This window comes from Oreochromis niloticus, linkage group LG18, assembly GCF_001858045.2.
Source record: "Oreochromis niloticus isolate F11D_XX linkage group LG18, O_niloticus_UMD_NMBU, whole genome shotgun sequence".
In the NCBI taxonomy this organism is placed as follows: Eukaryota; Metazoa; Chordata; class Actinopteri; order Cichliformes; family Cichlidae; genus Oreochromis; species Oreochromis niloticus.
In genome coordinates, this window is record NC_031982.2 from 26,366,838 (window position 1) to 26,383,734 (window position 16,897).

At 38.9% G+C, this 16,897-nt stretch overlaps 1 protein-coding gene across 2 annotated transcripts in view; it reads left to right on the forward strand.

Moving 5' to 3' along the window:
* Nucleotides 1-16,897, forward strand: part of tesk2 (testis associated actin remodelling kinase 2) — a 32,136-nt gene that overhangs the window by 12,623 nt on the left and 2,616 nt on the right. For both annotated transcript variants that reach the window (XM_005476726.4, XM_005476725.4), the window contains exons 6-13: nt 581-629; nt 6,013-6,159; nt 7,399-7,481; nt 9,737-9,821; nt 10,085-10,168; nt 11,004-11,090; nt 13,174-13,312; nt 14,949-15,482. In XM_005476726.4, the coding sequence (XP_005476783.1) occupies nt 581-629; nt 6,013-6,159; nt 7,399-7,481; nt 9,737-9,821; nt 10,085-10,168; nt 11,004-11,090; nt 13,174-13,312; nt 14,949-15,482 (1,208 nt within the window). The remainder of the gene's footprint in view (nt 1-580; nt 630-6,012; nt 6,160-7,398; nt 7,482-9,736; nt 9,822-10,084; nt 10,169-11,003; nt 11,091-13,173; nt 13,313-14,948; nt 15,483-16,897) is intronic.

A 16,897-nucleotide genomic window follows, 5' to 3' on the forward strand; every position in this document is an offset into this window, starting at 1 on the left:
GATTAAAATTTGCAGGCAAGGCAGAGGGAGAAATGGAAGGAATGCAGGTGAAGCAGCTGAGCTGTTATTATCCTGCTGTTATGAGACTGTCTCACAGTAATCACCTGTCCAGTCTTGCCTACTGGAATTTTAATCTTTTCTCAACTGTTGTTGCTGTTTTCTTCTCTTCACTCATAACAGAAAAGGTCAAAAAGTATTTTAATCTATTTTTTATACACACTACATAGCAAGTGATTCTATAGTGTAATGGTTAACACATTTGCTTGGCAAGCAAAAGGCCGTTACTTTGATTCCAGCTGGAAGCACAAATGCCCTTTGGGCTTGCATGAGGAAGGGTATCTAGTGTAAAACACCTCTTGTGATAAGGGAGCAGACAACTTCTTCTTCTAGCAAGTTATTGAACTAGTTAGAAACTGTGTTTGTGGTTTGGAAAGATAAGAACATGTGTCTGTCAGTGTCTCAACCACATTTTTCTTTTATCAAGTCAAATTATTACACACATCTTCAATTAATCTTTGAAATGGTGCTTATAAAACATGTTTTAACAACAACTTAATTTTTCATTGCATCTGTCTTCTAGGTTTAAAGGAGTTTGTGTCCATGAGGGCCAGCTTCATGCTCTCACAGAGGTAGGAGAACATATGCACAAACACACAATTTCACACTGAAGCTTCTGTGCACACTACTATGTGAGATCAAAGCGTGGCTGCTAATGAAAGGTCGAGCACTGGGGCACCTTTGCTATAATTCTTTTTGTGTTAGTGTGGCTTGTGTGTGTTCCTGTTATTTTCAAGTGAACATCACGTAATCCATGAGCACAACACAGAAGTGTACAAGCCTGTAATTGTGGAAAACCAAGAGAACTGAATGTCCTTAGTTATGTGTAACCCTTGGCCTCTGTGTGAGTAAGAGGGAGGGAGAATTCTAATCTAGCTTTCCAGGGACGATAAAGTTTGGATATTATTGTGATTAATGTTATTTAAATTCACATAGACCCATTATAGAAATGTAACATTTTGGTTGTGATAGACAAAATTAGTCACAGAAAATGTCTGCTAGGCAGGTGACATATCTGAGTCTGAATGAAAGGATGAGTTGTACAGAACATCAGGTCTTATCCTCCAAATTACAGAAGAATAAACTGAGCCTGAAACAGAACCCTTGTGGCGTTTATGTTATAGTAAAGGGCCCATCATTACCAAGTAGCTTTGATTTTTCTTAAGTCATTGTGAATACTGAGCAGTATTCTCCAACACTGCAAGTTGCTTTTTGCTTCGCATGTGTGTTTTTTTTGTTGGGGGGGTAATTTAACTAATAAATGCAATGGGGTAGCTATAGCTTGGGAGGTAGAACAGGTCATCAACTAATTTGAAAGTTGGTGGTTCGATCCCTGACTGCTTCAAAGTCTCTTCGGGCAACTACTGAACCCCAAGTTGCTCTCCGATGTGTTCACCGGGGTGTGAATGCTAGATAGAAAACAGGCGTAGAAAAAAGTGCTTCTATACATGTGAGTGAAAAAGACATGTTGTATAAAGCAATTGAAAAGTGCTACACAAGAACCAGTCCATTTACTATAAAATAAATTTGTCTACGTTTTTTTGATTGGATTTTTAAAGTTGTGAATCATGTTTTCTGTTATTTCTCTATGATTTTTCTTCTGTAAGGCAACAGCAAAAGCTCTTTGCTTCGGTCTGTCTCAGGGCTCGAGGCATTCAGACATGGATTTCTTTTTGTCTGTATTTCTGTAACAAAAGGTTTTAACAGGAGTTTATTAGCCTTGTTCTAACCCCTAACATGGAGATTACTAAATGATTAATTAATTAATTTACAAATGGTAATGTTATGCAAACTACAACTCCTGTTTTCTTGCAACACGTGTTTCACATGTTGCAATAAAATTTGCCGTCTGCTGCTTAATGCAGTGTAAATTTAGTCATATCACAGACTGACTTTTCTGTTTGATAGGTTTTAACATTTTATACACACGTAAACTGCCTGAACACTCATTTTATGACAGATGTGCTAATCTCAATCTACATGAACTTTCATTTATACAGATATACATCAACACTTCAGCCACTGATGAGCCAATTCATCTCTGCAAATGATTATATTTGAATTTGCATGATATGGTCAGTTAGATGTAAATGTGGGGTGATAGTCATGGACTATCTGAAGAAAGCATACACTGTTAGAGATGCTCCCAGACTCACACATATGTTCTAAATTACACTGCTGTGCTGCACAGTGAATGTGCTTATTGTAGCCTTGACAAATAGAGACTGACACCAGTTTTATAATAGAACACATCTTGAGTTGCTGAATTTGCACACATGCTTGATCATTGATCGTAGTTGCAAAGGGAAGTACTGCATATTGTACTATGCATACACACTGTGGTAGGTCTTGTATTCCTTCCTTCAGCGTAAACAGATCCTGTTGTGTCGTGTCAGGGCCAAGCTGTATGGTCTGACTCTGGTAGCAGGCTCATGGCGTTTTGTTACCTGACCCCCACTATGTGGCTGTGCTCAGAGGAAGAGGAGAATGAAGTTACTGCATGGCCTCAAGCTGCTTCAGTAACACTGACTGACACGCAGACACAAGCACATCCTATGTCCCACTGAAGCGCTGAAGTGCTGTTAGCATTAAAGAGAGCAAAAGTTGAAAATGATAGATATGATTTTATTATAGTTTCATGCACAGAAAATAAGCCCAGTGTGAAGGAGCTGATAAGACACGAATAGCAAAAGAAAGAAGAAAAGAAAAAGAAGAAAATTAAATAGTGTTGGAAAAGCACCATAACTCACAACTGCTAAATAAATAATCCAGTCTGACGTCTTCTCCAGGGTTTAGATATAAAGGCATCCAGTTAATAAACAACCATTTCATTCTGTCAGTGCACAAAAACATGTCTGGATTTTTAACAGACGTTTCATTAAATAAAGTCCTTCTTAACTCGTCTAAATAAGAATAATACAGGAGAACACTGAAAAACTGAAGAGTACAACCTGCATACCTCCCTTGTATTAATTCTAAAACTTAAAATTATAGTTTTTGCATTTTTTTTTCCTTCTTGTTTCAAAGATTGGCTTTGAATGGTCTATAGCATATGATAGAATTAAAACCTGTTTCACCATTTAGGTAAGGAAATCCTTGATATCTGCAGCTGTTTTTTAACCTTTATTGGATTATGGTGATCTGCTCTTTATAAATGTGCCTGATAGTAACTAGATAAGGTCTACCTGTACATAATTATGCTTTATGTTTTGTTATTAGCTATGTAAATTGTACACACATCATTGCTGTTTGTCTTCAAACTTTCCTGTTAGATTCTTTTTATATCGAAGTCTCCCCTCCTGCTTCCTTCTTACGTCTGCGCATACACGTGTATCAGGAAGGCTTTTGCTTTTATATATTTGATAAATGTTTCTCCACAGAGTAAGACATGAATCAGACAGAAACTTTTAAATTTGTCTGTTTTTCCTGGAAGTGTATAAAGAAGTACCTGAAATTCTCAGAACTGGTTATAGTGGAGGATTTAAAGTCAATTTTAAAGGATCATGAAAATGCTACTCTTGGTTAACATGGTTTCTCCTCAGATTTGCACTGAAATTGGTTTTAACCTTTATATTTTATTAAATATGTTTTGGATATTGTGCTGTGTGCTGCCCTCTTGGCCAGGGCCCTCCTAAAAAGTATCTCAGAGAGTCTTTGACCTGCATAAATATATATAGGGTATAATATAGGATAAATATAGGATATAATAATAAAAAGAATCGTTGCAAGATGTGGGTATCCGGCATCTGGACTGGATTACCCTTTCACATGCAAATTATCCTTTGAAGACTTAGCACAATGTACAGTGATCTAGACCTCAAAGACTTGTTCTGCGTCTGCTCAGCTTCATCTTAATGCATGTTATATGAACTGCTTCTGCAATCGTAATCTGGGCTAATGGTAAGTCATGACCCATGGCAGGATTATACTGCTGTTTGAAGCTGCTCCCGGCAGCAAACAAGAACTCTTTGTTTGAGTCTTTCCAGGTTTTTTAACCTGAAACACAGACAGTCCTCCAGAACAATTGTGACCAACCATATGTTTCTTATTTCCTCAGCTCACTGCATCTTAAATGGTCAGACATGGTACTTGCATGGCCCAAACGTGCTATGTTTAATGATCAGTTTAGTACATCAGTACCTCCATAAACAGGATGAGGTAAATTCCGGGAAATATACAATGCATGAGTGAGAGGCTTTTTAAAATATAACTTTACTTCCACTTTGCTGCTTTTAGTTTACACAACAGGTGCACTCTTCTGTAAAATCGTGTGATTTGCTTTTCTGACTAGGCATACTTTGTGTGTATTCTGTTGGTGTGCTTATAAACTGCACGAAGCAGGGAAGTTGGATTAGTCAGAATTTTTTATTTTATTTTAATTGACTGCACTTGGGATTTCTCCTGTTGTGTTTCTCTGTTTGGAAACTCCAGTCAGGCGTAGACAACAGATGTTGAACTCTGTGGCTACTGAGGAATTTACTGGACAAATACTGTAATCCTCTGACATCTTGAAGCAGTGTGTGCATGTGTGTCACGGCATATCTGAGGGTAAAAGCTCAATATTTTGGGTCCAATCGTCCAGTTGCTTGAAATCCACAAACATTCAAAGCCACAAAAAGCACCTCTGCTGATCTTCTATAGAAATTGAGAAAGACCGTAGTCCGGTACATGTAATTATCATCTGTGGAGATTAAGACAAACATTTCGACAAACTTATGTGAAGAATATTGTTGGTAGTCACTGATGACGGGGCACAGTTTTTACTTATTTTTGCAAAATAATTTGCATTCTTTCCTTATTTTCTTTTAGTTTTAAGTTATGTGGATTTGTTTGTTGGCATATCTAATTTATGTTGGGCTTTGGAATCTAAACCTTTATGACACTTAACCCTGAAATGATCTGGCTAATGTTCAGTTGTTTAAAAAAAGATTCAGCTTGATTGGTACTAATCTGACTAGAAGCCCAGTTTATTTATTGCATGAAGAAGTAGAGGACAGTATCAGCCCTCATTGCTCTAATTCAACACCTGTCAGTCATACAGTAACCACAGTTAAACCCGAGCATCTCCTTATCTCATCTCTCACAGTTTCAACTACAGTTGTTTTTGATATGTGACCGGATTAGAAGGTCCTTGCATGCAAGACCCGAGGTCAGCCACGTTCTTCTGGACCAAAGCTGACGGACAAACTGAAGGTCCCAGTATAGCTTAAACCCACGGAGCAGGTTTACTAATTTGCCTGCACGTTCTTCAGCCTACATGGTGGGCAGATGGTTCCCATTCATGTAAGGAAACCAGCCATTCTGCCTGCCAGTTGAACAGGCTGCAGGCCAGATTTTGTTCAGGCAGTTGGTCGATACATCACCTAACCCACCAAGCAGGCTGTCAGTAGTCACTGAATCCAACTGATCAGTCCTCTACTCTGAGCTGTCAAATGAGCAGCTAGTTTGAGTAACATGATTAGTCAGAACCTCTGTGCAGCTTGAATTTACCTCTGTATTTTAATGATGATGAGTGTGATTGCACCACTGTGACTAATGAATTATGAATTGTAAAGCCAGCAAGTCGTTCTGTTCTGTCGCTGGCAACAGGGAGTGTTATCTTGCCATGACTGGAGTATTCACACTAACTCAGTATCTAATTCCACTGAAAGCAATTTGATATCTCCCCAGCTCACTGTTATAATGACCTGTGTAGGAAGGAAATGTTTTGTTTTTTCAAGCATAGTAAAGCAGTTCCTGGTTCAGTAATACCAATAATATGAAATCATTTGTTCTTCCGCACATTTTGAAACCATATTGCATGATGTCTGTTCTCGACCTTCAGTATTTTAAAAACAGTTTTCTGTGTTCCGCTTTCATCTATTCAGGGTTATTTTAGGGCTGAATGTAAATCTTGTTTAAAAATAATTGGATATTTGCCAGTTAATTTATAAATCTGTCTATGTCTTCCTGTAGTACATCAATGGTGGGAACCTGGAGCAGCTTCTGGACAGCAACAAACACCTGAGCTGGCCAACCAGGGTGAAATTAGCCTGTGATATCGCCAGCGGTCTGGCCTACTTGCACTCTAAAGGCATATTCCACCGGGACCTCACCTCCAAGGTTAGCTAAATGGGTGAATGTGTCATTAAGAGGTGAAACAGGAGCTAAAAATGGTCTGCTTACAGCCCCCAAAAAATGAACACTTGGACATCTTCAGATTAGAACCCCTGTGGTGTATTTCTTGCAAGTGTTTTTGTGGGGAGAACAATATAAAATGTTTGACTTTGGCTTCTTTACGAGTTTTCTGTGGCTAGTATATAATAAAATACTAGTTGGACTAAACAGATGATTGTTTTTCCATTTTCTCATCCCAGCATAATATTCATAAGACTTTCTTAGTGTTATTTAGAAACATTAAAATATGTTCAGGTGTGTCCTTGTAACACAGTTTACAAAGAGGTCAGCAGGTTTAGGAGTAAGTGGAACCTAAAGACCACTATCACTGTCAGATGTGATATTTTGTACCAAGCAGCTTCTAGTTTTCCAACTTGATCCAGAGCCATGTTGGCACAGCGAGGGAACATGAGCAGTATGCACTCTGCTGTAAAATCATATTTATTTCCTCTCTCTGCTTATAGCTCGTCACCTGTTTAAAGAATAAACAAATACCTGCAAAAAAAATAAAGTGTGTGAAATTTTCCACTGGACTAGATGAAAACGCAACACGCAAGAGAAGCCTTTTGTGGTCATATGTGTATTCATAACCTTGCATATTATACTTCCTCAAATTAGTAGAGAGTCTATTTACTTGGAGTCATACCGGTCGGGGAAGTAAATGAACAAAGCAACATTGTCTGCTTTGTATTTATTTAAAGCTATGCAGTGTTCTAAAGACTTATTGTACTTTCCTCCTTTATTGTAGAAATTATTTTGTAGTTTACAGAGCAACATGTTTGTGTACCATTTATAAAGGCAGGATAGACATCTAGTTGTGCACTCAATGTGTCGTACGTTACTCCAGTCAGTTGAGCTGAATGTTAATGTTCTACGCACTCACAGTTTATTTATATGCCAGTCTGAGTAGCTGTGACTACTAAATGTCACAGTTAAGTTACACAGGGTTGTGCAGATGAAGTCAGAAGTGCATGTGCATTAGAAATTTCAATAAACAGCATATTTACAGCCTGTTAACTTAATCTGAAGAGGAATGTTCAACAGGAAAGTTGCAACACCATTTAGAGTAATGGTGAATGCAAGTTCAATAGGAAGTAGAGGTTTGGACTGGTATTACTAGCTCACAAAAGGGGTTTTTTTTTTTTTGCAACTTCCTCAAGCTAACGTGTCTTTCTGCATTCACAGAACTGCCTGATAAAGAGTGATGACGGCATGTACACAGCAGTGGTGGGAGACTTTGGCCTGGCAGAAAAGATCCCTACCAATCTGTAAGGAGGACTCAGTGATCTCAGCACATATTTACCTGGATCATTACTAGTATTAAAAATAATAAACAGTAACTTCACTGACAGAGAAGCATTTGGAGGCCGTGCTTCCATTTTTCTACCAGAGTTACAGTCGCGCTTACTCATATTAACACTGAATCTAAATTGCGTTGTGAAAGGGGCAGGCTGTAACAGTGAAGTCATTGATAATTATCACCCAGTGTTAGCTTGATCTCTCCTCGTACCCTCTCATTTACTCACTGTTTTTAGTTTTTACATTTAGCATGTTTGCGTCACTGCTGCTCTCATCCACCTTGTACTAGACTCAGTAATTTACACCTGTCAAAAACCACACGCACCCCACGTACTGATCGCCAAAGAGTAAGGGAAACGCTGATGAACAGAAGCACATTTAGTAGGTGAAACCACAGGCCCTTTTTTTTTTTTTTTTTTTTTTTTTTTTTTCTTTTCAAAAACTCAGAACTAAAATTAGATTGATTTTAAGACGGATGACTCAAAACTGAAGGTTAACAAGGCTGATGTCTGTTAGTATGTAACCAAACTGAGATATCCGCTCACTTGTTTTATCTGGTTAAAAAAAGTTTATAAAACTTCAAAGCTGTATTGGACCAGTTTTTTGCAGTAAAGTGCTTGCTTGTAGTGGCCACTAACACCTCTAGGTGTGCCACATAGTTTGGTTTATGTAATGTAATTGACTGGGATGATGTATTTGCGGGGTAGCCTTTTTAGCTTTGTCTTGATTTGTTTTAATTTATCTGCACCACACATCCATTTGTGTCAGGAATAAATTATCATATTGCTACTCCATTCAAATGCTGCTCATTGTAATGAGTGGCAGAGAATATTACAGGTCATAAGATTAATATTCCAGCCTGTTTTTTGTTCATTACTGCTCTCCACATGATTCTTTTTGTACCTTTCTGTTGTTGCTGTTACAGCTAACTCACTTAAGAGTCTTCCTCCTCTTCTTCCTCCTCCTCCTCATACCACTCACAGGGTTATTTATTGACACATAGGTCAGGCACTAACATTAACAGCCGCCTCTACAGTTCACATTCTCTTCTTTAGTGTTTTGATAACAGTAGGATAGTATCAGTGCCGGGTTTTACTTTTTTAATCCTGCAGCAGAGTAAAGAAGGAGGGTCTCTGTTTTGTCTTTTCTAAACTATATTCAGGAGCGCTGCAGAGAGACCAAATAATAACTTATGTAATGCTTTATGCATGTGCATATGTAAACATGTATGGGTGTTACTGTGCTGAAAGTAGCCACTCCCGTTATTATTTATTATTAAGTGGGAGAGTGCAGTTTGTCAGGAAATGATGAATCTTGGCTTGCTTGATCCAGTTTAAAAATATATGGAGCAAAGGTCATTTAAGTGGAAGAATTGGGGAGTTAAGAGAAATGATACTGTATCATTTTAAATGTCATAAAAGGTGATTAAAAGGTCTGCCTGGTAGAGTCAATACCAAAAACCATTGGTTGCAAATGAAAATAGAATATGGTTATTTGTAAATCTTATAGACCTCATAGACTTCTTTTAATAACAATTTATAAAGTGTCTGAGAACTTAGGAGACCTGCTGCTAGACCTTTGGGAGAGAAATATTGCCTCATTCTTGTCCGATACGCGATTCTTGCTGCTCAAAAGTCCTGGGTGTTCTTGTTTTGTATTTTTCATTCCATGATGTACCAAATGTTTGCAATTGGTAAAAATTGACCTGCCTGCAGTTCAGACTCTTCTATGACGAAGCCATGCTGCAGTAATGGATGCAGTATGTGTTTTAGCATTGTCTTGCTGAAATATGCAATCTCTGCAAAAGAAGCTGTCTGGATAGGAGCATATGTTGCTCTAAAACCTGCATGTACCTTTCAGCATTAATGGTGAGGTTAGAGTTTGCATGTTTTCACTGATGTTCTATATCTATTTACTCCACTAATGCACTCAAACAGGCTTTTACTTTTTAGTACACGGGTAATATAAAGCCTCAGGTTGTATTAAACATCCTTCCTTTACCCACTTTGTGAACAGGGTCAGCTCTCTTCCTCGTTCTACACTCTCTCTTGTCTTCCTCAAGTTAAAAACAACTCTGAGTAAAAACATTTTACATCAGTGAAGCAGGAAAACAGAGTTCTAGATTCATCTTAAAGCTGCAAAGTTTCTTACATTTTCTGGCTTTTTTACTACTATGGCATGCTGCATATAATACATTATTCTGTTTCTGTGATGGTGTGTTTAGCGCTGAAGGAGAGAAGCTTTCAGTGGTTGGGTCTCCTTTCTGGATGGCTCCGGAGGTGCTGAGAGATGAACCCTACAATGAGAAGGTAGATGTTTATCTTTACAGCCAGCGTTGCTATGGCCTCAGACTGGATTGAACAGAAACTTTGATTAGACATTGTTAGAATAGTTTTGATTAAACCTAAACAAACCCCGATGGAAACCGAATCTTCTGAACTGTCAATAATAGCAGATGATTCGCAGTTTCTCTGATCTGAATTGTGAGAAGGGGGAATTTTCTATTTTTATAAGCAGTCTTTCTTTGCTCTTGTGGGTATGTGTGTAAATATTAACGTCTATCTGTTTTCAGGCCGACGTGTTCTCCTATGGAATAATCCTGTGTGAAATCATCGCAAGGATTCAGGCCGACCCCGACTTCCTTCCCCGCACAGAGGTGACTGCTCATCTGCCTCGTATCTCTTTTCCAATCACATGACCTTGTAATACTAAGTCTACATGTTTGCACTGTACACAGACTAATCCTGTTGCTATACCGTGCCTCTCACCATGTGTATACGGTAAAATAGTTTTTCACAGAACAAAAAGAGTGTCAACCATTTTCCCACCCTTTTTAGAAAAAGATAAGTGAACTTCAAATATTTACTATTTATTCATCTACTGAACTTTCTCATTGTGCTTATGTCCAGGCCATCTTTGCACAAGGCTGACGTTTACCGTTTATGAAGGCTCAGAATATAGCTCTTCAAATTAGTTAAAACCACCCTTTTCAGTTTGATTTATAACTGCAATAGCATCGTACACTGGCATTAAAATTATGAAATGCATGTTAATAAAATACAGAAACTTTAATCACCTGTACATTTGTTTTGCACACCGTTTAACATCAAAATCCCTTACCAAGCATCTGCTGTATGCAAGTTGGCATGAATTCATTAAGAATGATAACTGGTCAAAAGGGTAATCCTTTGCATTCCAGTGTGAATTGTGCCCTTAAGCCGGGCTTAGAAGTGAATCCAAGTTAATAATAAAGTGGCTGATTACTAGTCCTTGATGGTCTAAAGCAAAAGAAAACTTGGCAGCCAGCAGGATCATGTCAGAGGGATTAGTTTGACATGAAGCTGGCTTTGGCAGCTGAGTTACAGTATGTCAAACATCTGCTGAAGCGCTGTCAGTCTCCGTCTTTATCCCACTGTTAGAATATGAATTTCCTGTTTGTCCTTTATGTATCTCAAACCCCTTTGTCCCTCTCGCTTCGCCCTCCTGACCAGAACTTCGGCCTGGACTATCACACGTTCCAGCACATGGTTGGAGACTGTCCGCCTGACTTCCTCCAGCTGGCCTTTAACTGCTGCAATGTGAGTCCGTTATACAACCTCATTCTTTGTAATTTCAGAAATATTAAAAGTTCAGGATTCAAATAATCCTAGTAGTGTCTGTGAGGCTTCAGGCTGCTCTGATTGCTCTGTTTCTAAAAAAATTTTCCTACTATTTAAATCAGTATGATGTCAAAAAGAGCAGATATCTGTCATATAGCCATTTGAGGCCCACCTGCTCTTCAGTCCTTGCGTTTGCAACCGGCAGCCAATCGGAATAAAGTTGGCTTGATAGGGTAGAGAAGCTAACATAGCTTATTTCAGACCAAGTGAAATGAGCGGCTTCATCAAAACCCATGAGATAAATGACTGTTTTGAACTGTGATTCATTTAAAGTGGCTCTTTTAAAGCCCAATAAGCAGCTTAGGTTTATTTTAAGCATAAAAACATGTTGTTTACTGGGAGATGTACGTGGTCATTGCTTATCAATTTCCAATCCTCTGCTTTCAGTCTTGTGCAACGAGCATTTAGGGCTGCTTATCTCTGACCAGCATTTACAGGAAGGAAACAAAACATAACTGTTAAATATTTAAAATTCAATAGAAAAAAATGAATGTGCTTGTTAGCACAAGTTCACTGATAATAAAGACCCACTGTCTGCTTGTGAGAAAACAGCTTGCAGGCAGCAGTAGCTTTAAAGTAGCTCATAAAGTTGAGGCTTCAGTCTGTTTTTATAATGTGTTTACCACAAACTCTGCTATGTTGAGACAACATTTCCCAATTGGCTTTGTCCTGGAGTTTCTACTGTTTTATTTCTAATTAGTTAAGTAACGTTCATTCCCTTTTTCAGAAATAAAGGAGCAATCTGATTATGTGAATAATCGGATTTAGCTTCCTCTCCAGAAGGGGTTCTGTTCTCTAAAAGCGGACCCACTCACTTGGCACGTTCTGCTTTTCTTAAGTCATATACTGGTTTGTTGTAAAAGTATCTAGAATAAGCAGCAAGTAAATGAAACCATAAAATAAAATATATTTGCTTATAGACTTTAAATGAGATTTTGCTGCTTTGTTTTACTCACATGATCACTGAACTGAAAACACGAGTTCTTTTTCACTAAAGTTAATTACAACCACAGATGATGAGAGCATTAAAGATCTTACAGCACCCTGCTGATTAAGACTAGATAGGCTCTTCTATCCCTTCTCATCCTTATCTCTTGTCTTGCTTTTATCATCCTTATCCTTATTCAAGTCTGTTTCCAAGTCTGTCTCTTTCTGGCATTTCCTTGTTACTTCTTTTCCACTTCTTTGCCAGTTGAATATCATCTTTTAGCAACACTTTCATTCTTTTTCACACTTTGTATTTCCTCCCAGCTGTCTACTGCCACAATTTCTTCTTCTTCCATCTGCCTCCCCTTATTTCTCTTGCTTTTATTTTGCCTCTCAGCTTTATCTTTTTCATTTTAATTTCATAAATTTCTATCCTCAATAAATTCAGTCAGTCACTATTCTTGGAAAGGAGGGGCTTTCCTGCATAGGGGAAGTTTTGTAATTTTCTTATAGGGATTTTTAGCTAGAGCCAAATGTTAATCAACTGCTGTAAAATATTAAACACGTTTGAGTTTACATTTCTGTCACATAGGGTGACTCATTGCCTTTAATGTAAGGATATGATTGTACTTGTATGTGCTGGCACCACCCAAAGGTAAATCAAATTCTTAGCCATAAAAGAAACATTTTATTACCAGATTTTATCGCTGAGGTCAGTTGAAAATCGTAGTGACCTCAGATGTTCATTTTACTACTCGTCTTAGTATTATACCACAGTCTGCTGAGCAACTGAACATTTCCCAACTAGAGTGCCAATAAAATTATAAAACAGTCCTTTCTTTATGCCACTAAAGCACCAACCTGTAAACTACAGTTTAAGGGTTTTGGTGTCATCGAGTAATGTAATGTGAACTATGACATTGTTACATAATCAACGCAGTTTTCATATTAAGATAAATGCAATTCTATGTATGTGCGTTTCCCTTTAGCTAGAAAATAATTTACAAAGTGCAACCTTTGATAATGTTTATTACTGTCACTGTCTTCATATCTCCTTTTTTTTTTTCTCCTTTAGATGGATCCTAAACTCCGTCCATCCTTCTCAGACCTCGTCAGGCATCTCGAGGAGATTTTCGCACACCTTAAAGTTGAAGATATGGAGCATGAGTGTGTCCCGCTCACTGGGGACAATGACAAGAAAACCATAGCCAAAGGTAACAGTCCCGCCTCCCACCCTCACATAAAACTTCAGCTTTACAGTCCATAAAGGCTACACACGAAGATGCTTGTAAATTCCTGTGAGGGGAGGTGAAAGGAGGGGAAACTGTAAGCAAACAAGGGAACAGAAATTTCCCCCACCTCACCCTTGCCACTTACAACAGTACAGACTCTGCTTGTCTTATCTTCTCAGCCTGTCAACTAGTCTGTATTTCACCATTTATCCAACGAGTGTCAAGCCTGGCACTTTCTTCTTTTTCCTCCTAACACCACAGCGCTTCTCATCTCAAAGCAAACGGTCACTTACAAAGGTGCTGTTTACACTGCCCTCACCCTAAACACACAGCCAGACTTGCTCAGGCCAGATTTTGCTCCTTCCAAACAGCCTGGTCTTCAGCAGTGTAATAGCCCTTATTTCACTGACGTCTGTATTCACTATTATCGCACTCAAGCGAGCTATTTAAAGTACATCATGTTAACATTTATCTGAGTATCCCTATCACTGACCCAGAGCTCTAACCGTGAATCACTTTGATTCCTGAAAATATAAACTTCATCCACGGTAGGAGAGGAAATTTGGTCAGAGATGAACATTCCTGCTTGAGACACTTAATCCATGCAGGCCCAGGTTTCACTTCTAATTTGGTCCCACGTAGAGCCGCCTGCATGTCTGACACATCATGGAGTCATGAGGAGCCAGTAATGATTTTGTTTAGGCAAGCCCCAGAGCTCCTTTTTTCCCCCCCACTACATGTTATGTCACAGCTGTGACACAAAGCATTTATACAGCTGTCAAGATTATTGTTTTCTTTTTATCCGATGAAGGTGACAGAACATATAACACGCAGTCTTAGCCTGCTGGCATGGGGATGATCCCTCATGTAGCTGTTACCGTGTGGAAAACAGGGCCTGACTGTGACACCTCTCATCTGCTGTTGGTTGTTACATCATAAACTTCCTTTTCGCCATTCCTCCTCTCCTCTGTGTACCCATCCTCCTCCTCCTCCTCCATCTCCCTCTCTCTGCTGATAATATCAATGTTTCCTGAGACCAGGATCACCCTGACAGTAGGAAATGTTTCTGTTGCATAACGAAAACGTAAAAGCTAAATATTTTTCCAAAGTAGCCTTTTTTTAGTCCACATGAGTAAAAGGAGTTTCCTGGAATAAAAGAGACACCCGGGGGTGCACTACAAGCTTTGAGAGAAGCTCTTTTGTGTAGATATATTTATGCTGTTTGGAACAGTTTTCTCAGTACTTAACTTTAAAAAATATTTATACAAGTAAACCCTTTGTTTTTGAACAATGTTTAACAACCACCGGCGAGACTGTTTCTGTAATCCTCCTGTTTTTCCTGCCATGATTTCAGCGTTGCGAGAATTAAACCAAACCACACCACTGAAAACGTCTGTTTAAATAATCCCATGCAGCACCTTGGGAAACTGTTAACATACAGGCTTTGTGGAGCATCTGCATACACTGACTTTAGCCTATTCTGCCATCTAGTGGTTTTAAAATGTTCCTGCTTCACCTTCAGTATGGCTGTGTCAGAAGAAAACCTGAATACACTTCTGTACATTCTGTAGATTTTATGTAAGATGATCACAGAAAGCTCTTGTTCTCTTCATTTAAGGTGAGAAGATTCAAGGCTTCAAGCGAGGTAATCCTCTTGGTTTCCAGAACGATAAAATCCCTCCTAAATCACCCCGCCCCAGACGAAACATCTGGCTCAGCCGCAGCCAATCAGACATCTTCTCCTGCAAGCCAGGAAGAAAAGTCAACGTCCAGGACCCTTACTATAACCCCCCTACTGCCAAGAGAGCCTCCAAAGCCCGCAAGATCAACCCTTTTACAGCCCGAGAAGATCTGTGCGGTGGGAAGATTAAGTTTTACGACGTGCCCAGCAAGTCCGTCTTCTCCCTGGTGTTTGACCTCCACTCGCCACCTGGAAGTGTGTTCAGTAACCAACCGTGTGCTCTCGGGCCCGGAGGAGCCCAACAGGAGGCGTCTTATTACTGGCAGCAGCTGCCGGGAAGACAGTGTCACTCCTTACCGGTATCGCCCCAGCTTCCTCGCTCTGAGATCTTCCACCTCGCCGCTGCTGTTAGCACCAACAACAACGGTTCTGTTAACTGTAACTCCAGTCAGCTGTCCACAACTCTTCCAGGTGAGCTCAGCAAATATTTGTGGAAAGATAAAAGATGAGCTTCAAGTAGAAAACAATCAACTAGATTAGATTTTTATGACTTAAAAAGCTGGCTGATTGTCTCTATTGAAGTGACATGTCAGGGACATTTGTGATTAACCAAGCAGTTAGCATGTAATATGCACAGTATGCATTGTAAATAAATAACAATTTAAATTTCTGCGTGTGTAGGTAACTTGCTCGCTTTGTAGTTTAAATTCTAAGCTAGAGGATTGTGAACTCGTGATATGTTTCTTTTCAGCTAAGAGTGCTAACAGTGCACCATACATAAGGCAAATAAGGCAATAATAACCAGAAATAAGGAACTCATGTTCAGTGCTACTTTTGAGCAGGAGAAAAGATCATGGTTTTAAATAAGAGCACAACACGTTATCTTCTGTCAGTGATGACCACAGTAATGACCACACCATATGTGTCATATTATTACATTGCCTGTTCACTTTTAGGTTACTGTAACAGTCTTCAGTCATCATCTGTGAAGTCAGTTTCATTCAGTCTGTTTCATATAAATAAAACAGGGTGGGCCATTCTGCAGGAGCAGGAACAGAACAGTGTGTAATTATTAAGGCGGTTTCCTCGTTGATCAGTTTTTGCTCCTTTAGTGTAGGTTGACATGTTAATGGGATTATTTGAGTTCCAGTGTAGAGAACACTGGAACAAGGACCATTACTGTATCGATATGGTAATGGTCATCGATGGTTCCACATAATTAGAAGCTAAAGTTTGGAAACTTGCAGGTTTAAATGAAAAGCCATGTTTGAGGTTGATGAATAACAGGCAATATTTGTCTGCAGACGCCATGTGCGACCTTATTAAAGTCGTTCTTTATGATCTCAAAATAATAATGCACTTTGTATGTCAGACAGGAAATTCCGGTGGCAATCAAATATAGCAACAATGTAACTGATAGTAGCTTTCTATGACTTAGTGTCACCAATTTACCCTATTTACACAAGTTTATGTTTAGCCATAGATCAACATGTCTGTCTTACTGATAGTGTGAGAAATCTGTGTTCATCTGATTATCAACAACGCTGCATCCAAACTACTTCAGACTTGGTTGGTTAATTACCAGGAGCCAGAATAAGTTCACTGCTGAGTTTGATGTTGCTTGGATGAAGGATTCCCATATTTTGACTAGAAGTTGTTTGACCAAATTACATGCTCTGCTCTGTGTGTAGGAGAAGTGACACACACACACACACACACACACACACACACACACACACACACACACACACACACAGTACTATTGTTGTATCCTGTAAATTGTAGCTACAAAGAGTTGATTGATGATTTACGGCAGTCTTTTTGTTGTAACCTTTTATCCTTACTCTTTCTGCTTTTTTAAAGAAATTTATTTATTTTTTTTACAG